The following is a 24913-nucleotide window of genomic DNA, read 5'->3' as shown; positions in this document are numbered from 1 at the left end:
TGCTTTATCTTCTAATACTGATATTGATATCTACTGAATATGGAACTACAGATATTTTCATTGCTATTGATCAAAATAATGACAACTGACTTTATATATTATTATAGTGCTATAACCATTCCCTTTATGTACCCACATAGCTTTACTACTACAGATATTAGGCTTATATGAGTCCTAAAATACCCCCTCCAGAAAAATATTATTCCATTCCAACTGTAAACAATGTACACATTTTATGAGCTTCTAGCTAAATACTAAATGTGAACATTCCACAAACAACTGCCAATATAGGGGAGATAGATAATGGGAATTAAATTCATGGTTTTATTTCTGACATCTGCCAAAGAAAGTTAAGATTTGTCCCTGGTTGACTGAGGGGAATGGCAACAGAATAATAAAATGGTTTTGTATCTTTGCAGGCTTAGTTTAAAACTAGCGCAATATTGACAACAGAAAAATTCCTATGGAATTTTCTCTTTCTCGTTTTTCAAAAAACTGAGGTACCAGAAAAATAATCTGTGTTTTTGGCCCAACTCATCATGGGCTTCTTCTAAGTTCTCCAGTTTCTCAGTCACATAACTTACTCCCCACAAGTAGCAAGGTTCTGTGTTTGTGTAATACCAGAACTGCAGAGAGTTCCCAATAAATTATCTTTAGAGGAAAGACAAATTAGAAATTTTGCCCAAAGCACTCTATAGAGAGCAAGTCTGATATATCATAGGACCCAAAGGATATTAAAAATACCAGCACATTTCCTTTTTTCTCCCAAAATAAAGAAATAAGTCAAAAGACTTGATACTGTTAGCCAAATGGGGACACATTGATAGTATGGAAAGCAAAAAGTCTGTATAAAGAAGCTGGCTTTACTTACTGTGTTTCTCCTTCTTGCACAAAGAAGGACATTTTCTGAACAAAGCTGCACACCTCTGAAAAATAATGGGAACTCCCAGAAAAAGTTTGTGTTCCACATATCATTATTGTCCGTTTTGTAATATTGTTTCACCAAAACCAAATGGGTAAAATTCCTCTAGAGTTTGTGGAAGGGTTTGGCAAGGCTTCTAAGGAAGTCTGTTGTCATGCTAGTGGGCAAACACAAGACAACTGCACAAGCTGAGTGACCACGTACCGGCTGCTGTCATGTAATCCCAGCGCTCGACGAGGCACATACTGAAGATGAGGTGATCTGATGTTCGCCCTTGGCCAATGAGCGAAATCTGCCTCTCCAAATTCTGGCAAACAGATGATGTCCAGCCAACGAGAAACCAGAACACTACCAGGAGAATCACCGCCAGCATCCTCATGACACGTCCACCAGTCATGTATGGTATCCGCTGGGCTGTTCGTGAAAGAAACACCTTCAAAACCCTGGGAGAGCAAGACATCAAAATGTGAAGGCAAACCTAACACCCAGGAAGTAAAACTCTAAAATATCTGACCTTTCTTGGTGAAATCTAAATCTACCCAAACTTACTTAGGCAGAATTTTAACACTAAAAAAAAAAAAAGTGTCACTTGTTATTTTTACTGAATTTCTTTCTATTTTATCTTCCAATAGCAGAACAAATATCCTGTGTTAGAGGTCAGTGAGTCAATAGATTTGTGTAGGATGGAATTCTTTTGAGGATGTCTTAATATTTCAAGGAAAATTCTCAGGACCTTAGAAAGATCCATAGGCAAACACTGCTCAAACTAGGTTTCTAAGGGATCAAAAGATAGTCCTGAAAGTTGGTAGTTGGATTTTAAATTATACTAAGTCAAAAACTTCCTTAAATGAGTTATTCTTTATAGTATAATGTTATAAAAGGTATTTTTTGAAAATAATTTTTTGTAGCCTCCCTTTGTCATCATTGTCTCACATAATGAAAAATAATTATGAGTACAAACACAAAAACAATACGAGGACTATTTAAATACCCCTCAATAAGACTACTGCATTAAAGAAGAAGACTGGGATATGACCTACAAGAACTACATTCATTTTTTTGGTGTAAATATGACTCAAATGCATAGCCAGGGTTGAGAACTACTGGATTACATGGTATCTAAGAACCGTTTCATCTCTGAAAATTATGTGAAAACAAAATTCAACCTTACTACAGGGATCTTTCCAGCTATCCTTTCTTTAATATCATCTCCAGAATATTCTTAGCTGATTTTAACTCCCCACTCTCATTCTGATATTTTAGGTCACAAAGTTGTGACTTGACATAAACTACCATAATGGTTTATGGTACTATAAGGGTATCCATAATCAATTTCTAAATGAATTCATCTTTTCAACTTTTCTGTTTCCTCTCCCATCTCATTCTTTCAACATATTAAATGAAATGTTCCTATGAATTATTCATAAAAATCATTATAAATCCAGAAATGAAACTTACAAACCTGAAATAATCTAGACATTTTTTACTATCTTTTCTCTCAATGCAGGGCTTTGATAGCTCTTCCCCCTAACATGCAGTAAAGAAAGTTATTTTCTAGCATATTCATATTTATCCTCCCCCACCCATATTTCTTGGCTTCCCTGGTGGCTCAGACAGTAAAGAGTCTGTCTGCAGTGCAGAAGACCTGGGTTTGATCCCTGGGTCATCGGGAAGATCCCTTGGAGAAGGAAATGGTAACCCACTCCAGTATTCTTGCCTGGGGAATTCATGGACAGAGGAGCCTGGTGGGCTATAGCACAGTGGGTCACAAAGAATCGGACATGACTGAGCAACTTTCACTTTAACCCATATCTTTAACTCCATTGTCCTTCAGCTAACACACAGTGTGAATTTATTTAATTCTGAATAAAATACTTATCCTCAATTTTAATGTGGAACAACATCAGAAAGGTTTTAGTATAAAATAAGAATACAAAAGATTACTTTAATTACTCATCATTTAACTACAGACAGTGTCCAATTTAAAACAGTTCCACTTAGTGATATTTTGATTTTACGATGGCACAAAGTGATAAGCATTCAGGAGAAACTGTGCTTCAAACCTGAATTTCGATCTTTTACTGGGCTAATGGTATGTAGTACAATACTTTCTCCTGATGCCTCAGCTCTCAAGACAGCCACGGGATCACAAGGTTAAACAACTGAACCACTTACAACCATTCTGTACTCATTCAATCATTTTGTTTTTCACTTTCAGTACAGTATTCAATAAATGATATGAGATATTCAACATTTTATTATGAAACAGACCTTGTGTTAGATGATGTGGCCGAAGTGGAGGCTACTGTTAAGTGTTCTGAGCATAGTTAAGGTTCAGTTCAGTTCAGTTCAGTCGCTCAGTCGTGTCCGACTCTTTGCGACCCCATGAATCGCAGCATGCCAGGACTCCCTGTCCATCACCAACTCCCGGAGTTTACGCAGACTCACATCCATCGAGTCAGTGATGCCATCCAGCCATCTCATCCTCTGTCGTCCCCTTCTCCTCCTGCCCCCAATCCCTCTCAGCATCAGACTCTTTTCCAATGAGTCAACTCTTCGCATGAGGTGGCCAAAGTACTGGAGTTTCAGCTTTAGCATCATTCCTTCCAAAGAAATCCCAGGGCTGATCTCCTTCAGAATGGACTGGTTGGATCTCCTTGCAGTCCAAGGGACTCTCAAGAGTCTTCTCCAACACCACAGTTCAAAAGCATCAATTCTTCGGCACTCAGCCTTCTTCACAGTCCAACTCTCACATCCATACATGACCACAGGAAAAACCATAGCCTTGACTAGATGGACCTTAGTCAGCAAAGTAATGTCTCTGCTTTTGAATATACTGGGCTAAACTATGATGTTAGGTATGTAAGGTGCGCTCACAACTTAACAATAATCTCAATCTACAATGGATTTATCTGGATATAATTCTATTGTAAGTCAAGGAAGAGCTGTAGTTACCAGATTAGTTATTCTCCATTCCCTGGGTGAAACACACTAGCACTGGTAGCGAACGCATTGCCTCCCTCTGCTGCTGCTGCTGCTGCCGCTGCTGCTGCTGCTGCTAAGTCGCTTCAGTCATGTCCGACTCTGTGTGATCCCAGAGACGGCAGCCCACCAGACTCCCCCGTCCCTGGGATTCTCCAGGTAAGAACACTGGAGTGGGTTGCCATTTCCTTCTCCAATGCGTGAAAGTGAAGTTGCTCAGTCGTGTCCGACTCTAAGCGACCCCATGGGCTGCAGCCTACCAGGCTCCTCTGTCCATGGGATTTTCCAGGCAAGAGTCCTGGAGTGGGGTGCCATTGCTTTCTCCTGCCTCTCTCTGCTGCTGCTGCTGCTAAGTCACTTCAGTTGTGTCTGACTCTGTGCAACCCCATAGAACAGCAGCCCACCAGGCTTCCCCGTCCCTGGGATTCTCCAGGCAAGAACACGAGTGGGTTGCCATTGCCTTCTTCAATGCATGAAAGTGAAAAGTGAAAGTGAAGTTGCTCAGTCATGTGCGACTCTTAGTGCCCCATGGACTATAGCCCACCAGGCTCCTCCCTCCAGGGGATTTTCCAGGCAAGAGTACTGGAGTGGGGTGCCATTACCTTCTCCCTGCCTCCCTCTAGCAGGCCTCAAACACTTCTGCTCCAGGTAGTTGAATTGCTGCCTGTTAGGAATCACTTGTACTTGTTCCCAAATTAAACCCACTGTTATCATCCTTTTTTGAAGCATAGTTGATTTGCAATACTAGTCTCAGGTGTGAAACTAACCGTTTCACAGTGAGTCAGTATTTTATAGATTTTACTCCATTTAAAGTTAGATAAAGAGGGGAGGTGGTAGCTGGTCTGGGCCTTGATGAATATCAATTGACTGAAATGGAAGAACGTAGAAAAGATACAAGAGGATATTCTAACTGAAGGGAAAAACATAACAAAGTCCAAACCAGAGAAATGTTTTGAGGGACAGTGGGTGGAAATGTTTGGCAAGAGGGGAAGTTTTCTTTAACCCAGAAGAACTCTTAGGGATTTTTCAAGTTATTTCGAGGGGTTTTCACTGGGTTGAGAACCACTGCTTCAGAGAAAAATAGTTATGATTTATATTTTCTTTCTATGGCCAAGATGTGGAAAGTCATTAACTTTTCTGTTATTTGAAGATTTTCACATTATTTGCTCAAAGAGGGCAAATAGTGAATTTTTAAAATAACTATCTTTAAAATATACTACTTCTTAACCAGATGAGCTTGTTATTTGCAGAGGAAATCTATATGATCCCAGTAGAGTAATCTTTTCGTCAAGAAACCAGCTTACAAATTATCAGACATTTTCATATTTTCCATGGGTATTTATCATCAAGTCTGAGAATTCAAGACTATCAGGTCCCCAAATCTCATTTCCAGAGATGAAAAAACCAAAGCCAAGCCCTCATGAGCCTCCTGTTATCAATTTTACTGACTTTCAAACACTAGGAAATACAGTAACACAACTCTGTACAGCAGTCTAAGCATTTCAGGATATTGGTTTTTGTAAAATGGAATAAGATGCATTTTTCTAGGATTGCCTTAAAATGAAATGAGAAAATTCTGCTACATCTTTTTAAAAAAATGAGCTCTTGTTAGTCTATATGGGTTCACTGCCTAGAAACCAAGCTCTGAAAGTGAAATCCTTAGACATGCACTTATATGAAATACAGCTAAAGAAAAAGTGTAACCATTAAACTAATACAGATTACTTTTCCTACAATTTTTTCATAGATAAATCTTTAAGCTATCATCTGTTGAGAAGGTTTCACTATTCTCAGTGAACACAGTAATATATATGACTACAAAAAAATCTCCAGAATTTAATACAAAATGGCATATTTAAAGTATATATTCAGTTCTCATTAATAGTAGATAAATTCATAAATAAGAATTTATGTAGATAATAAATAAAGAAATCATGTTGAAACGATAAAAAACTATGGCAATCCAGGAACTGGCTGTCACTATATGTCTACTCCTACTTTTTTGCTTTCCACACACTTCTTGTCTGAGCTCATAAAATTACTATAAGGGCTTATATTTAGGTTATATGATTATCTTCTTCAAATATCTAATTGCTAGTTTGGGGTTTTTTTAGTTTTTTTTTTTTTTTTGGATGTGGACAATTTTTGAAGTCTTTATAAAATTTGTTACAATATTGCTTCTATGGGTTTTTGTTTTTTAGCAAGCAAGGTATGTGGAATCTTAGCTCCCCCATCAGGGATTCAACCCTTCACTCCCTGCACTGGAAGGTGAAGTCTTAACCATTGGACCATGAAGGAAGACCGACTAATTGATTGCTTCCATTATGTAATATTCTCTGGTTTTCATTATATTCCTCTGTCAGCAAGTTTTTACTTTCCAGCACAGAGTCCTCTGCTTCAGTCTTCCTTTTAAATAAGACTGCTCCTCAAGGATCTCCTAAATGTTGTCACTGTCTGTTTTTGCTCTACCTGTTATATCTGGGAAATTCCAACCACGACTCTGCTTCAGTTATATACCTTTTGGTGAGTCCCAAATCTGTAACTTTGGCTTATTGAGATCACTCTTCTGAGCTCAAGATCTATAGACTCAGTGACCCACTGGACATCCAGAGGTCCCAAAATAAAATCACTTTCTCAATTCCTGTCTCCTCTAACCCACTGCTCATGTGTTACCTGTCTGAATGACCAGTACCAGTTAATTATTCAAAGCAGAAACCTAGGAAGGAACTTTGATACTTTTCCCTCATCTATGTTCCAAATACCAAATGCATAATTAAGAATATCTGGGTACTTCCCTAGAGGTCCAATGATTAAGAATCCGCCAGGCAATGCAGGAGACTTGGGTTCAATCTCTGGCCAGGCAACTAAACCCGCATGCCTCAAATACTGAACCAAGGCGCCACAACTAGAAAGAAGCCTAGTTGTGCACAATTAGTATCCATTGAGTCGGTGATGCCATCCAGCCATCTCATCCTCTGTCGTCCCCTTCTCCTCCTGCCCCCAGAGTCCATGGCAGAAAGTGAAGAAGAACTAAAAAGCCTCTTGATGAAAGTGAAAGAGGAGAGTGAAAAAGTTGGCTTAAAGCTCAACATTCAGAAAACGAAGATCATGGCATCTGGTCCCATCATTTCATGGCAAATAGATGGGGAAACAGTGGAAACAATGTCAGACTTTCTTTTTCTGGGCTCCAAAATCACTGCAGTTGGTGATTGCAGCCATGAAATTAAAAGACACTTACTCCTTGAAAAGAAAGTTATGACCAACCTAGAGAGCATATTGAAAGAGACATTACTTTGCCAACAAAGGTCCATCTAGTCAAGGCTATGCTTTTTCCAGTGGTCATGTATGGATGTGAGAGTTGGACTGTGAAGAAAGCTGAGCACTGAAGAACTGATGCGTTTGAAGTGTGGTGTTGGAGAAGACTCTTGAGAGTCTCTTGGACTGCAAGGAGATCCAACCAGTCCATTCTGAAGGAGATCAACCCTGGGATTTCTTTGGAAGGAATGATGCTAAAGCTGAAACTCCAGTACTTTGGCCACCTCATGCAGAGTTGACTCATTGGAAAAGAGTCTGATGCTGGGAGGTATTGGGGGCAGGAGGAGAAGGGGATGACAGAGGATGAGATGGCTGGATGGCATCACCGACTCAATGGACATGAGTTTGAGTAAACTCTGGGTGTTGGTGATGGACAGGGAGGCCTGGTGTGCTGCCATTCATGGGGTCGCAAAGAGTGGGACATGACTGAGCGACTAAACTGAACTGAGTGCACAGCAATGAAGAGTCCATGTGCCACAACTAAGAACTGCCACAGCCATAAAAAAATATTTTTAAAAATAATTTAATTTTTACCTCTTAAACACTTAGAATATCTTTCAAATCTTTCTATTTTTCTCCATTTTCACTGCTACTGTACAGCTCCTGGTCATCAATCTATTTCCTCTAGTAGCTTCCTAACCAGTAACCTTACTGTTCTCTCCCACCATCAGGCCACACTGTATGTTAAAGCCGCAGCGATGTTCCTAACTGCACTTCTGATCCTGTTTCTCTCCTGTTTACAGTCCTGTGCTTCTCCACCCAAATCCAGCTGCCTTAGGATGGTAAAAGGCCTTTAAAAATTGGTCCCTCCTTGCTTCAGCAGGCTCATCGCTCACCATTCTTGCCTTCCTACAGGTTTCTGAACAACACGGGGTGTCCTCTATCTGAACCTTTACCCTCCTTTTCCTGTACTGCCCCTTCCTCTCCCCTCATCAATACAAACACCTAATTTAGCCAATTCATACGTATTTCTTCAAGGTTCAATTGAGATGCCACCTGCTCTAGGCCAGTGGTTCCCAAACCAGTAGCATTAACACCATCCTAAAACTTGTTAAAAGTGCAAATTCTGGGGTCCTCTCCAGATCTACTATGTCAGAAACACTGAGGGTTATGGCCCAGAAACCTGTATTTTAACAAGCCCTTTAAATAAATTCTGATGAAGGCTATAGTTTGAGAGCTGCTGCTCTAAATAATTTTTCCCCAAAGGCTTAAGACTGGTGCACCTGTCTTTCCAGTGGGCTGACTGCTCTAACCTGTCAGATACAATTTTGAGTTTCTGTTACACTGACAACAAAATTTAAAACCTCTAGTATCAGAAAGTTTTCCATTTTCAGAATATTTGCCTTTTTGATTCAACCGCATCTTTTTTGTTTACTACAAGAAAATGAATAAGTACATAATGAAGCCATACAGGCTTCTACTAATTTAATTGGAATAATCCTGAAGTCTTAAAGTTCTCCATTAGATTTTAATTTCTATTAATTTTACTGCTTTCTTAGAAATTCCAGAAAATAAATGCTTCTGATGAAAGATAGAAGGTGATTATTTGCTTTTATAAATATAAAGCCACTCAATTCTTGGCAAAAGAGCCTTGATAGTAAACAACACAAAAAAGGCTGAAGTCACTACTTCTCAGCTTACTTTAAGGGTCATAAGCCCACATGTTTATCAAGCTTTTCATCAATTTCTCAAAATTTCATTTTCAGAAGTAATATAACGCTACTTTTTAATCACTGGATATATTTAAAAGGATCAGTATCACCTAGGCAAAAATAGATTTTAACATTTATGAGACATGAGGTTCAGGAAGACTGTGGTGACTATTTTAAGTGACTGCTATTATAAGAAGGAAACCCACAACTCAGCTTCCCCAATATAGGTAATTTTATCAATTCCAATTACCTGCTTTAGCTCTCGTATCTCATAGTAACCTCCCTTTCTTTTGACCTGATTGTAAGTAGATAAGGGAGAAGAAAGTTATAAGACTGTTACAAGTCAAATATTTGATAGAGCTAGAAGGAATCTGCAGATTATTTCTTCTGTTCTCAGGAAAAAGGCGAGAATGTCTGTTTTTACCACTTCTATTCATCACTGTATCAGAAGTTCTAGTATGAGTAATTTGTAAAAAAAAAAAAAAAAAAAGAAATAAAATAAATCCATATTGGGATGGGAGAAGTAAAGCTGTAACTATTCAGTTCAGTTCAGTTCAGTCGCTCAGTTGTGTCCAACTCTTTGTGACCCCATGAATCGCAGCACACCAGGCCTCCCTGTCCATCACCAACTCCCAGACTTCACTCAGACTCACGTCCATTGAGTCAGTGATGCCATCCAGCCATCTCATCCTCTGTCGTCCCCTTCTCCTCCTGCCCCCAATCCCTCCCAGCATCAGGGTCTTTTCCAATGAGTCAACTCTTCACATGAGATGGCCAAAGTATTGGAGTCATTCCCTCCAAAGAAATCCCAGGGTTGATCTCCTTCAGAATGGACTGGTTGGATCTCCTTGCAGTCCAAGAGACTCTCAAGAGTCTTCTCCAACACCACAGTTCAAACGCATCAATTCTTTGACGCTAAGCTTTCTTCCCAGTCCAACTCTCACATCCATACATGACCACAGGAAAAACCACAGCCTTGACTAGACGGACCTTTGTTGGCAAAGTAATGTCTCTGCTTTTGAATATGCTATCTAGGTTGGTCATAACTTTCCTTCCAAGGAGTAAGAGTCTTTTAATTTCATGGCTACAATCACCATCTGCAGTGATTTTGGAGCCCCCCAAAAGAAAGTCTGACACTGTTTCCCCATCTATTTGCCATGAAGTGATGGGACCAGATGCCATGATCTTCGTTTTCTGAATGTTGAGCTTTAAGCCAACTTTTTCACTCTCCTCTTTCACTTTTATCAAGAGGCTCTGTAGTTCCTCTCCACTTTCTGCCATAAGGGTGGTGTCATCTGCATATCTGAGGATATTGATGTTTCTCCCGGCAATCTTGATTCCAGCTTGTGTTTCTTCCAGCCCCGCGTTTCTCATGATGTACTCTGCATATAAGTTAAATAAGAAGGGTGACAATATACAGCCTTGATGTACTCCTTGTCCTTTTGGAAGCAGTCTGTTGTTTCATGTCCAGTTCTAACTGTTGCTTCCTGACCTGCATATAGGTTTCTCAAGAGGCAGGTCAAGTGGTCTGGTATTGCCTTCTCTTTCAGAATTTTCCACAGTTTATTGTGATGCACACAGTCAAAGGCTTTGTCATAGTCAAGAAAGCAGGAATAGATGTTTTTCTGGAACTCTCTATCTACTCTGTATCTATTAGTAGATGACACAATCTCATATATAGAAAACTCTAAAGAACACACACACACACATAGTCTGAACTAAACACCAAATTCAGCAAAGTTGTAAGATGTAAATTCAACATTTAAAAATCAGTTTTATTTTTATATATAAGCAATGAGCAACTTGAAAATGAAACTGACTAAAGAGTTTCATTTACTATAGCATCAAAAAACACCTAAGAGTAAATTTAACCAAGAAGGTAAAATATGTAATCTATACAACATCATTGAAAAATTTTAAAAGATCTAAAGAGATGGAAAGTGTGTTCATGGGCTGGAAGATCTAATACTGCTAAGATGGCAATATTCCCTAAATTGATCTACAGGTTTAAGTCAATTTAACAAAACAGTGTGATACAAGCATAATGACAGACATATAGAACAGAATAAAGCTGATCATCCAGAAATAAATCTCTACATCTTCAGTCAACTGGTTTTTTTACACAGTGCCAATATTATTCAATAAAGAAAAAAATAATCTTTAAAAACAAAAATATAAAAAAGGGAGCTCCCTGGCTGTCCAGAGGTTAGGACTTGGTGTTTTTACTGCCATGATCCTGGGTTCAATCTCTGGATTGAACTAGATCCCACAAGCTTCTCACTGCCACCAAAAAAAAAAAAAAAATCTTTTTAACAAATGGTCCTAAGGACAAGTATATATCCAAGTGCAAAAGAATCAATTTAGACCTCTATCTCACATAATATACAAAAATTAATTCCAAATGAATCAAAGACTCAAATGTAAGAACTAAAACTATAAAATGTTTAGAAGGAACCAGAGGTATAGATCCTTCTGATCTGAGGTTAGGCAATGGTTTCTTAAATATCATACCAAGGCATATGTACAAAAGAAAAAACAGATAAACTGAGCTTCATAGAAATTAAAAAAAAAAAATCTGTGCACCAAAGCACACTATCAAGAAAGTAAAAAAAGAAAACCCACGGATATGGAGAAAATATTTTCAAATAATTTATCTGATAAGGGCCTCAGATCTAGAATTTATAAAAACTCATACAACATCAAAACGCAAAAGCCCAATTAAAAAATGGACATATTTCTAAAGAGATAAATAAATGACCAATAAACACCTAAAAATAAACTCAACATCATCAGTCACCTAGGAAATGTATAAAAATTTTTCTTCCTTTTGCGCTTTAAAAAATTTAAAGTTTCCCTGTAAGAATACCTAAAATAAATAAATATAAATATCTTCCAGCCACTTTTCAAAATTTACTAGGAGAAGGGATGGAATGGGAGGTTGGGGTTTGCAGATATAAGCTATAGATACGGAATGGATAAAACAACAAAGTCTTATTGTATAACACAGAGAACTATATTCAACATCCTGTGATAAACCATAATGGAAAAAGAATATAAAAAAGAATGCATAGATGTATAACTGAATCACTTTCCTGTACAGCAGAAATGAAAACAACACTCTAAATCAACTACACTTCAGTAAAAATGTTTAATAGGAAACAAAAGTAGCTATCTATCTATCTATCTTATCTATCTATCCTTTCCCACAAAGGGTAAATATTTGGTGCTAATGAGCATAGTAGAGAAAACTGCTGTGAATTGCACTGATCCAGAATGGGTAGTCCTGAATAATACATGAAATGAAAATCTCCATGTCAGAGCCAGAAGAAGGTTTTCTTGCAGCTTGCTTAAATGTTCGTTTTAAATATACTACAAACAAAAAAAAGTTTTATTTTTTCTTGATTAGTCTTAGAAAAAGGAAAAGGCAATTTGTTTTCAGAAACCATACTGTAGGAAATAGGAAAATGTTCTTCTGGCATTAAGTTTCTTAATCTCTCTCCATTCCCTTTCATTTAAAATAGTTCCTCATTTTTCCTCTTGAAAATATACTTGGCTTTCCTGAGCCTAGAGATATTGCCTTTCTAGGTTTCTTAAAACCAACCAACCAGCAAACCTAGCTTAGTATTCTGTGAGAGGTTCTTTTAGATCTGTCCTACATCATTAATGTCCTAAGTCAAACAAATCTATGGTTACTGAAGGAAACTCCTTTTCATAAATGAACCTTCTCATTTTTGTCTACTTCAGCTCTGTGTTTCCTTATGATCCCTACTAAGCCAGATAAAATCTGTCCCTTTCTCCTTTCTTTTTCTGAAGAGAAACAGTTTCAGGTTCAAATAAAGTGCACTGTATGAACAGCCTGCCAGTGAAGTGGGGTGGTGGGACTGTCTGTCCTGGGCACAGGTAACAGTTTCTGTATACACTTTTAGGCAATAATAATAAGTCAAAGCTGTTCTGCTTTTTATCACCACCTTATGCTGGTGATTCTAAACAATGTCAGTGATAAAACAACTCCTCCCTGAAGGAGTTGTTCACCTCCTTTCACCTCTCTCTAACTTGCTCCACTTCTGTACTGCATTGTTAAGAAATAAAAGACTTGTGACTTTCCTTTGCATTGGCATGGTAGTCTTTCTCTGTATAGCTCTCAAATATGGGGAGAGACCCCTAAAGCAAAGGTGGGAAATTTAATAAAAGTGATGAGATCCTTAAGTTCCAGGATAACAGTATCATTTCTAGTGACAGATGAGATCCTATTCCTTTTTAATATTTTCTTCAAGTTTTCGGAGCTACTGGAATTCTGTAAACACTACAATGGATCAGTGAGAGATCAGGATATAGAAAAAGAAATGTTCAACAATTTTACTAAGCCCTGAGGGAAATGGCTGAAATAAAACAAAAACTCAGGTCTTTCCTGTTTATCCTATTCTCAAGAAACTAGAATAATCGTTTTATTTATCAGTACTGATAATTGCCTTGGAATTTTCAGCCTTAGAGAGGTGAGATTTACTTTTCAAAAATTTGAAATAAAAAATGAAGTTCTTATGAAAATGAGAATATGGCGTTCAAGGGATGTTATCCCTTAGCTCACGGTACCTTGATCCCTCAAGCCACCTTGGGTCGGGTGTGCCCAAACCTGGATCCTCAGCTTTCCCTTCAGTCTGTGGCCTTCCCCATATCGTTCCAGTGAATTCCCTTTTTGCTTAATTTAGCTATAGTCAGTGTCTGTGGTTTGCAACCAAAACCCCCTACAAGACATATTTACATATATTTCTATCATGTTTAAGATGTACAACAACTCTACAGGCGGGCTGAGAAGTGATTTTCAGATGTTAAAGTCATTTATTCTTGGCTGTATAAATAATTAATGGCAGAACTGAAATTCAAATTTGGATTTGTAAAGATTTATGTCTTTGCTCTCGATCATGTTACTATTAATATAAAATCTTTGAAGCCCTTTCTTGAGGACCATGTGTTGCTTGCCTATAAGAGATATCTACCAGAGACATCCCTGCAGCTCCATTTATTATAACCATCCGCCCATTCATTCACTTAACAAATGTGTGATGCATATAACGTGGGCAAGATGCATCACTAAGGATGGGGGACAGAAAGCTGGCTCAGTCAGTCACTTCCCTCGGGCTGCTCTCACTCCTCTGGGATGCTGATTCTTCAGTTTACAGACTTAAACAATATTGGAATCAGTTCCATTTAAACAATATGGAAAAAACAATATAATATAAACCCATTTGGTTCAGACAGGATAAGAATAATTCAGCTCATTAAATTAGAAATAGTTTCCACTCGATTTAAGCCTTCAGTAGATAATCCTTCACTGCAATGCCTTCTAGAGACACAGAGAGAAAACAGTTTGAATTATAGTCTTTAAAATAAACAAAAGAAGGATGAAGTGATCTAGTTTACCAAATTCCAATCATTTGCATACCATTCTCAAGATTCCTGCCTGTATCTGTGTACCAGCTAATATTTTCTTTAAATTTCTTCTATTTAAAATATTTTAAAGAAAATTTTACATTGCCACTTTAAAGGAAGAACTGATAGATAATCCACACATAGAATGTAATGATGAAAATGAATACAGTGAAATAAAGAGAATAGATTTCATCTAGATCGTATTACAATGGGAGGCTCTAAGCCTGAAGTTTGATCTGCTCTTTGTTGTAAAGGAAAATTAGCAACTGCTGGGCAGGTGTTAAAGACCTATTATTTCCAAACTAATTTTACTCCTGGAAATAATGAGAAGGATAGAAAGAGAACCTGAATGGAAGGAATTTTCTTGCTTTATGAGTCTGTGTTATTTATTGGATTGGCAAAACGTTTTGTAACATCTTATGGAAAAACTAGAATGAACTTTTTGGCCAACCCAATAATGTTGTGTTTTTGTCCCACCATCAGCCTCTTGCAGACCATGGTGTCACGTGCTTCAGACACTTGAGGACATGCAATAAGTCAGGGGAATAGGAATGTGTTAGGTGTGGAGGGAACTGTGGGAAGCTGTTTCCAATTCTGCAGCTGACATTTTCATTCATTCATTTATCAACTACTAAGCATTAAGCACCCACCATGTGTCAGTCATTGTGCTCAGAGCTGGGGATTCAATGTAAGACCCTCACTTCAAGGAGAAGATAATTAGTTAAAAATCAAAAAAATAATTACATAAGCAAACTGTAGCATATAACAGAGGACCCTAAGACTCACAGGGAGAGAGGTCATTCTCAAGAGGCCATCTATTCTTTTGGGAATTCCAGAAGTCTTACTGTCCATGATAGGCTGTCAATGTCAATAGACTGTCAATTTCCTTTAGTGAGCACCAGTTGAAAAACAGTTATCATATAAGGAACAGAGATTGAAATGGACATGAGAGCAAAGTGTGCTGTGATATGGAAATAATAAAGTCAGCATCAGGAAGAACACTAGAGACTCACCTGGTGATAGTTTAGTCTAGTCATGTCCGACTCTTGCGCCCCCATGGACTGTAGCCTGCCAGGCTCCTCAGTCCATGGGATTCTCCAGGCGAGATTACTGGAGTGGGTTGCCACTTCCTTCTGCAAGAGACTCATCTAATCCTTTCTTTTGTAGGAAATACAGGACTATAATTTCCTAGATGCTAAACTGAGATTTAAACTGGACCTCCTGAAGTTACTATACAACATACATAAGAAGGGAATCTTGAGAGAGTTAAGGATATCTACATTTGTTCCAAAAAGATAATCAGGAGTATTCCTAGTTATTAAAGTAAGTACAAAAAAAATAATAAGAGAAATAGAGTGGAATGAACTGGCAGAGTGGCACTGACACGAATTCACTACTAGTGAGAAGCTACAGTGCTGCACAGGGAACTCAGCTCAGTGCTCTGTGATGACCTTAGAGGGGCGGGATGGTGGAGGGGAGGTGGGAGGGAGGCTCAAGAGCGAGGGGAGCATATATGTATACCTACAGCCGAATCACGCCGACGTACGGTAGAAACTAACACAGCACTGTAAAGCAATTATACTCCAATTTTAAGTGGGATTATTGCATAATACAGAGTATGCAGTGATCACATTTTAATAAATGTTGAAGGGGTGGCATTTAAAGACAAATATTTAAAGACATATTTATGTCATCTGAGACAAACTGTCACATGCATGGGCCATATCAAGATACATTTATTGAGAAATATTTACAGTCAAATTAGCATGAAGATATGAATGGCCTACTGTGATTATTAAAGCAGCTTTAAACCTGATCAACGTAAAGGTTTTCTTCTACTGAACTACAGTGTTATCCTGCAGGAGAAATTTCTATTTTACCGCCTATGTTCTTTGGCACCACTACCATTTGGGAAGTGGAGGCAAGGGAAAGCCCTGGAATCATTTCCAGCTATCCCTACTCTTTGTGGACTGGTAATTTATTTTATCACCTCTTTCTTCCTAATATTTATCATATACACTGAAGAGATTTTTGTTTAAGATTTTTTTGATATGGACCATTCTTAACATCTTTATTGAATTTGTTACAATTTTGCTTCTGTTTTATGTCTTGGTTTTTTGGCCATAATGCATGTGGGATCTTAGCTCCTCCACCAGGGATCAAACCTGTATCCCCTCTGCACTGGAAGGCCAAGTCTTAACCACTGGACTGCCAGGGAAGTCCCTACATTTTTAAAAGTAGTTGATTTTGAAACTAAAATATAAGGGACTTTACCATGTTCTCCAATTTATAAGGCTGATAAGCACTGGAGAATACTGGATAAGGAAGGAAACCAAGAACACCATTTTTTGGAAATTCACCCAAGGAATAAAAGCAGGATTGCCCTGGGAAGTGGAACTCAGGAATGGAGGACAGCAGCTTTTTGTCTGGTAAGCATATTGCTGAATTCTACTATATAGGATTCTTTGGTAGCTCTGGGCTTGATTATTTCAGCTGTATTGTCTTTCTTCCTATTCTTAGTGAGTAAATACTATTTCACATTCATTGTAAACTTATTATTTGTTCAGAATTAACCTTTCCATAACCAGTGGCACATTCTACTAAAGCACACTGCTCAAATTCAATTGTATTAAAGGTTTTCCTAGAGAATCCTAAAGATATTGCCTTGAAAATGAAAAACATGTATGATTTTATTACCTAAATTTCAGGAATTTAGGTAGTAAATTCCTGACTGAGCTTGCAATTATATGCTAAGCGAAACACTTTGATCCTCCCATGGGAATGAGAACTAATAAAATATACCTGTGAAGCTTGAGAGTGACAGTTCCATAAACAGTAGCGAAACCGAGAAGGCGGACCCATCTTAGGAGAATACAGCGAAATGTGCTTGGCTCAAAGTACAAAATAACAACCTGTGGGATGAGAAGAGAGAGAAAGAGACCTTCAGGATCAGCTGATGACCCACAGACTAAAATCAGTATTTCATAATCTGATGTTTAATACATGTGTGTTTTGACACGAGCACATATTCATGTGAGTAAAACACTAAACTATGATTCTGATCATTCACTGTCCAAATCAGAAGTCTCCTTATGGCTTTCAAATCAGATCTAAAGTATTTAATTCTGACTTTCAGGCGTTTCTAGCAATTGTCTCTAAATTTCTATTATGTCCAAGCTTCAGTTCAGTTCAGTTCAGTCGCTCAGTCGTGTCCAACTCTTTGCGATCCCATGAATCGCAGCGCGCCAGGCCTCCCTGTCCATCACCATCTCTCGGAGTTCACTCAAACTCACATCCATCGAGTCAGTGATGCCATCCAGCCATCTCATCCTCTGTCGTCCCCTTCTCCTCCTGCCCCCAATCCCTCCCAGCATCAGACTCTTTTCCAGTGAGTCAACTCTTCTCATGAGGTGGCCAAAGTACTGGAGTTTCAGCTTTAACATCAGTCCTTCCAAAGAACATCCAGAACTGATCTCCTTTAGAATGGACTGGTTGGATCTCCTTGCAGTCCAAGGGACTCTCAAGAGTCTTCTCCAACACCACAGTTCAAAAGCATCAATTCTTCAGTGCTCAGCTTTCTTCACAGTCCAACTCTCACATCCATACATGACCACAGGAAAAACCATAGCTTTGACTAGACGGACCTTTTTTGGCAAAGTAATGTCTCTGTTTTTTAATATACTATCTAGGTCGGTCATAACTTTCCTTCCAAGGAGTAAGCGTCTTTTAATTTCATGGCTACAATCACCATCTGCAGTGATTTTGGAGCCCCCCAAAAGAAAGTCTGACACTGTTTCCACTCTTTCCCCATCATTTCCTATGAAGTACTGGGACCAGATGCCATGATCTTTGTTTTCTGAATGTTGAGCTTTAAGCCAATTTTTTCACTCTCCTCTTTCACGTTCATCAAGAGGCTCTGTAGTTCCTCTTCATTTTCTGCCATAAGGGTGGTGTCATCTGCATATCTGAGGTTACTGATATTTCTCCCAGCAATCTTGATTCCAGCTTGTGTTTCTTCCAGCCCCGCATTTCTCATGATGTACTCTGCATAGAAGTTAAATAAGCAGGGTGACAATATACAGCCTTGACGTACTCCTTTTCCTATTTGGAACCAGTCTGTTGTCCAAGCTTAAATGTCTTTATTTCCCCAGATGGGACAGCCAAATGTGCTTTCACTGCCTGCCTTTCTTACCTGGAGCCTTGTCTTTTCCGGTACCCACACTTTTGGTAATATCTTCTGCCCCCATATGAAATACCCCTGAGAGGATTATCTGTACTGCTCCCCAACCCCCCATCAATCTACCAAAAATAGGAAACCCACAAAAAATCTCGCTACTGGAAGAACTACCTAAGGCATATTTTCAAGAACTTTTCCTATTTTTCTTTCCAATACTAGCAGCTACCGCTAGACATAAAGATATTTTATTTGAAGTGTGTGAGGCAGGATAGAAGTGAGCTGCTTTTGGCACTAAGTAACCTAAGGACCAAAGAACACGTAACAACTGCTGAGTGCATGACCACAGGATATAAACTGTTTGCAGAGGTGTAGGAGGGCGGGGTGAGAGAAAGAGAGACACATTTAGGGCCAGCAAGAGAGAAAGTGTGTCACCCCCAAACCACAAATTTCCTTTTACCTTTAATATTACCTCTTGGGAACTCACTATGCTTTGCCTAGAGGTTTGTTTCCCCCAATTTTGTTGAGAGGAATTCGGTGTTAAGGTCTAAGGCGGGGTGTACTCCTATGGGCATTTTAAGGAACGGTTCTTCAACACTGCAAGTTTCTTCCTTTAAAAAAAAAATCTATTCATTTATTTGGCTGCACTGGGTCTTAGTTGTGGCATGAGAACTCTTTTAGTTGTGGTACGTGGGATCTAGTTCCCTGACCAAGGATCCAACCTGGACCGCCTGCACTGGGAGTGCGGACTCAAAGCCACCAGACCACCGGTGAAGTCCCTGGAAGTTTCTTCAGAGGCTTACAAAAGTCAATCAGCTGATTAAAGTGGTGGGATGTGCTAGGCATTGTGATAAACTTCAGAGCAGTCCCCCATTTCAAACAAATCTGCACAGATTATCCACCCATTTGATCTAACATGATTTTTTTTTTAGCTAGCTTTAAAGTCAGCTTGATTGCTTATACTTTTGGATACTGAACACAACAAATTCAGGAAGAAAAAAGAACCACAGAGAAAAGAATATACATTTAAAAAATATGTACAAAATAGAAGAATCCTTTTAAATTATTTTCTTTTGCAAATATAGATACAACACCAGAGATAGAAAATTGACCTCTGCTGTCTTTGTTCAGCGGGTGTAAGGCCGGGTGCTTCTCTGGAAGAATAATGCTTAAAGATAGACCAGTCAGTGGCCAGCACAGTCCAGTGCTCTGTCCAAAGCTCTGACACTGAAAGGTGTGCTGCTCCTGTTTCACGCCTGGTATTTTAAGGATCTGAGCAAGTTTCCTAGTAGTGTCAGACACAGCAATTCTACTTCCCTAATTGACTCGTCAAGTGTTACTTGCTCCAACTGGCTGTGAATTAAACCACTTTCATGAGAAATAGATGGGGAAACAGTGGAAACAGTGTCAGATTTTATTTTGGGGGGCTCCAAAATCACTGCAGATGGTGACTGCAGCCATGAAATGGAAAGATGCTTACTCCTTGGAAGAAAAGTTATGAGCAACCTAGATAGCATATTCAAAAGCAGAGACATTACTTTGCCGACTAAGGTCTGCCTAGTTCAGGCTACGGTTTTTCCAGTGGTTATGTATGGATGTGAGAGTTGGACTGTGAAGAAGGCTGAGGGCCTAAGAATTGATGCTTTTGAACTGTGGTGTTGGAGAAGACTCTTGAGAGTCCCTTGGACTGCAAGGAGATCCAACCAGTCCGTTCTGAAGGAGATCAGCCCTGGGATTTCTTTGGAAGGAATGATTCTAAAGCTGAAACTCCAGTACTTTGGCCATCTCATGCGAAGAGTTGACTCATTGGAAAGGACTCTGATGCTGGGAGGGATTGGGGGCAGGAGGAGAAGGGGACGACAGAGGATGAGATGGCTGGATGGCATCACTGACTCGATGGATGTGAGTCTGAGTGAACTCCGGGAGTTGGTGATAGACAGGGAGGCCTGGCGTGCTGCAATTCATAGGGTTGCAAAGAGTCGGACACGACTGAGCGACTGAACTGAACTGAACTGATAGGTGAAGAAGGTGTTACACTGGGGTTTCTGTTAGTTGGTGTGTGTAAACAGTTTCATTTATTAAAGAATAAGAATGACAGATGCTGGTGGTGAGACTGGTATTGATGAAGCTGCCATCTAATAAGGATCTGAAGGACTTCTGAGGTTTTAAGGACTTTCTCTAAACATCTATTGTGGTGTGCCTGTGTGTGCAATCCTGTCCCACTCTTTGTGACCCCATGGACTGTAGCCTGCCAGGCTCTCTCTCTGGGATTTCCCAGGCAAGAATACTGGAATGAGTTGCCATTTTCTTCTCGAGAAAATCTTCCCAACCCAGGGACTGAACCTGAATCTCTTGTGTCTCCTGCGTTGTCAGGCAGATTCTTCACCACCATGCCATCTGTTTGGCCAGAAAGTTCATTTGGGTTTTCCATAACATTTTATGGAAAAAACCTGAAGAAACATTTTGGCCAACCCAAAACAATTTCCTTCAGTTTCATACAAGGAAAAGTCTTGCTAGTCAAATATTTTTCCAGGCTCACTCATCCCTCTCAAGTTTACTGTGCTCCCAACAATCATTATTGAACAAGCAAAAAATGACACATATCTTATCCTAATGGAGACCAGACCACAAAAGTTACACTTGAAAATATCTACTGCTAAAACCTAATACTTAAACTATCCAGGTTTGCTATATTTTGAACTAGGAGAATGGAAATGTATCATTTAGGCATGACTATATATGTCAAAACACTTTTATACATGATTTACTTTAAAAATAAGTAGATTCAAAGTCCTTGAATGTATTGTAAATTATTTTTTCTACATTTGGCAAGACATATGGTTCCATATATAGGAAATATTTAGGGTAAAGATGCATGTTCTGTAAATATTTAATTATCTAAAGTGGGATTTAAACTACAAAAAATAAAATCACTACATACGTGAAGGGATCTATGGTTGTGATTATGTCTTTATATAACCATGGTCTAAAACTTATCACTTTGCTCTTGGCTCCTATTATTCCAAAACAACAAAAAAAGGGATAATAGACTAAAAATATAAAATACATAACTTAAAATTTTTATAATATATACAAGTAACATTTGGGGGTTATTATAACAGCCATAGCTCCTCTAAAATTTCCAATATAATACTCCCAGAGAAATAACAAGAAATGAAAGGGTGACAGGTCTAAAAACTAAAGACAAAGATGACAAGATTCCACAGTCTCAGTTATGATTCTACTCACTGCTTAGTAGAACTAACAAGCATCTTTCAAATAAAATACCACTTGCCTCATTCTCTAAACCACAGTAAGATCTGAAGACCCAAAGATGACAGAGAAAGATTTTCATTCACACTCCTTGTCAGGGTCTAACACTGAGACCCATAGGCTTCTACTAAACAAAACAAACATATTTAAAAATTTTTGGTCATGCCCTAACCGTGCAGGAACTCTTTCTACATCAGTCAGTCCTGGAGCCTTCCAGTCCATCACCACCCCTCGTCCATCAGCTCCTCTCATCTCCATCCATTCACAGTTAGACCTCCCAGGATGCAGCATTCAGAAAAATGATGCTTAGCTCCCCAGGAAAAGCGTGGCAATGTGGAGAGAAGAGCACAGAGAGGATATGCCTAGAAAGCACAAGGGAGCCTCCCTAGTGTGTCTTCCCAACATGCCACAAGGAAAGGCACTTTGCAGAAATATCCCATCTTAAAAAATGTAATAAAAACAAAGGACTATTTTTGTTTTAAACTTTTATACCCTCAGTTTAACAGAAACATCTATTTCTGCTTTATTACCTACACCAAAGCCTTTGGCTGTGTGGATCCAACAAACTGTGGAAAATTCTTAAAGAGAATGGAATACCAGACCACTTTACCTGCCTCCTGAGAAATCTGTATGCAGGTCAAGAAGCAACAGTCAGAACTGGACATGGAACAACAGACTGGTACCAAATCAGGAAAGGAGTACGTCAAGGGTGTATATTGTCACCCTACTTATTTATCTTATATGCAGATTACATCATGCGAAGTACCAGGCTGGATGAAGAACAAGCTGGAATCAAGATTGTCGGCAGAAATATCAATAACCTCAGATATGCAGATGACACCACCCTTACGGCAAAAGCCTCTTGATGAAAGTGAAAGAGGAGAGTGAAAAAGTTGGCTTAAACCTCAACATTCAGAAAACTAAGATCATGGCATCTGTTCCCATCACTTCATGGTAAATAGATGGGCAAACAATGGAAACAGTGACAGATTTTACTTTTTGGGACTCCAGAATCACTGCAGATGGTGATTGCAACCATGAAATTAAGATGCTTGCTCCATGGAAGAAAAGTTAAGACCAACCTATACAGCATTTTAAAAAGCAGAGACATTATTTTGCCAATAAACATTCATCTATCCAACGCTATGGTTTTTCCAGTAGTCACGTATGGATGTGAGAGTTGGACTATAAGGAAAGCTGAGTGCCAAAGAATTGATGCTTTTGAACTGTGGTATTGGAGAAGACTCTTGAGAGTCCCTTGGACTGCAAAGAGATCCAACCCAATCCATCCTAAAGGAAATCAGTCCTGAATATTTATTGGAAGGACTGATATTGAAGCTGAAGACCTGATGTTGAAGCCAGCACTTTGGCCACCTGATGTGAAGAACTGACTCATTTGAAAAGATCCTGATGCTGGGAAAGATTGAAGGCAGGAGGAGAAGGGGACAACAGAGGATGAGATGGTTGGATGGCATCACCAATTCAATGGACATGAATTTGAGTAAACTCCGGGAGTTGGTGATGGACAGGGAGGCCTGGCGTGCTGCAAGTCCATGGGGCTGCAAAGAGTCGGACATGACTGAGGGACTGAACTGAACTGAACCGCCCTAAGTGGCAGTCTGGGCTGCACCACTAATTGGACATTTGACCTGGAACATATGACACAGAACTTAAGGACACAAATTCCTTAAGTTCTGTTGACGTGTTTCCTCCGAAGCTTAATGAAAACTCCTATAGCATTAATAGAAGCATTGAATAAACCACAGATAAATGAAGAAACATCAGTTTTATCCGTATCCTTCCAGGGAGGGTGAGGAAAGTTTCTAAGACCTAATAAAATGCACTAAGAATTCTACTTTTAGAAAAATGTTCCACATATACATGCATACAAAATAAGCAAAGATGTATATCCAGGAATATTCACTAAAGCATCCTGTGCAATAGAAAAACAATGAAAACATTTTCCCACCCAAGGGGGATGCCTTAAACCTATAATTCATGTTATAGCCATACAAAATACAAAACAATGAACTTCACAATAATAAATGGATCTTACTCTGTTGCTGTAGAAACATCTTTAAGAGAAATTGTAAATGAAAAGAAAGTTGCATAAGAGTATTAAGATATGATTCTGTTTGTATATATGTAAAAAAGGAATGGCTGGCTGCTCACTCAATGGACGATTAAGACTATTTACCTCTGGGGTGGATGGCTTGGGGATTTAGAGGGTGGGGAAGGAGAGAAGGGATTTTTACTTTTTAACTTATATCTTTTGGGACTAGCTGGGTTTTTTTATAATGAGAATGCATTACTTTGTAATAAAAACATTTACGTAATAATTATAAATATAAATACCTGACTCTTAATAGGGTCTGGAGAGTTGTTTCTTTTTTTAACTTTTTTTTGGGGGAAGTGGACCATTTTTAAAGTCTTTATTGTATTTTATTACAATATTGCTTCTGTTGTTTATGTTCTGTTTTTGGCTGAGGGGCACGTGGGTTCTTAATTCCTTAACCAGGAACCAAACTCCCACTCCTTGCTTTGGAAGGCAAAGTCTTAACCACTGGATCACCACAGAAGTTCCTGGAGAGTTGTTTCTAAGTACTAGGGATCCGAGAGTGAAATGGAAAAGGTTCCGTATGTGATATCTATGAACTGACATTATATGGAGGTGGCAAGATACAGAAAAATGACCTCAGAGAAATTAGAGGATCTTCAGAACCCCGGACCTCAGTAAAGAAACAAAAGGTGCCACAGAACTCACAGAAAGAGAGTAGAAGTATAGCATTTTGAGAAGAAAGGACAAAAAATGATAAAGATTCACAATATATAATAAGATGATTAAAAGCAAAAGCTTTTTTTTTTTTTAACTGCCCAGAAGAGAATACACAAGATGCTTGTTCACTGAGCCATTTCCTGGTCTCAGGCGGCCACTGGTCCTTGGCCATCTGTTTACCTGAGCTTTGTGGGTCATCCTTTCCCCCAGAGACTCTTGCATCCACCATTCACGCAGAAAAACCATCTCTCTGTTCAGAGTCTGAAGACTCTCCCCAATTTGTTGAAGAAAGTGTGCAGAACCCAGAAAACAACAGGTTCTATAAACTACGCTAAACGTCTAAAAAAGGAATGATTCAAGCTATAGTCACAAGTCATTCCACCCTCCGTGGG

General features: G+C 38.9%; 1 protein-coding gene across 1 annotated transcript in view; it reads right to left on the bottom strand.

The window, feature by feature from the left end:
• GPR158 (G protein-coupled receptor 158) overlaps nt 1–24913 on the bottom strand; it is a 302282-nt gene that overhangs the window by 25742 nt on the left and 251627 nt on the right. The window contains exons 6-7 of the mRNA XM_005687944.3: nt 17101–17210; nt 1127–1365 (exon numbers count right to left, since the gene is read on the bottom strand). Coding sequence (XP_005688001.3) covers nt 1127–1365; nt 17101–17210 — 349 coding nt within the window. The remainder of the gene's footprint in view (nt 1–1126; nt 1366–17100; nt 17211–24913) is intronic.

The sequence above is a fragment of the Capra hircus genome, chromosome 13 (assembly GCF_001704415.2).
Source record: "Capra hircus breed San Clemente chromosome 13, ASM170441v1, whole genome shotgun sequence".
NCBI classification, from domain to species: domain Eukaryota; kingdom Metazoa; phylum Chordata; class Mammalia; order Artiodactyla; family Bovidae; genus Capra; species Capra hircus.
Note: the sequence above shows the minus strand (reverse complement) of the source record. Positions and strands in the feature narration are given on the sequence as shown.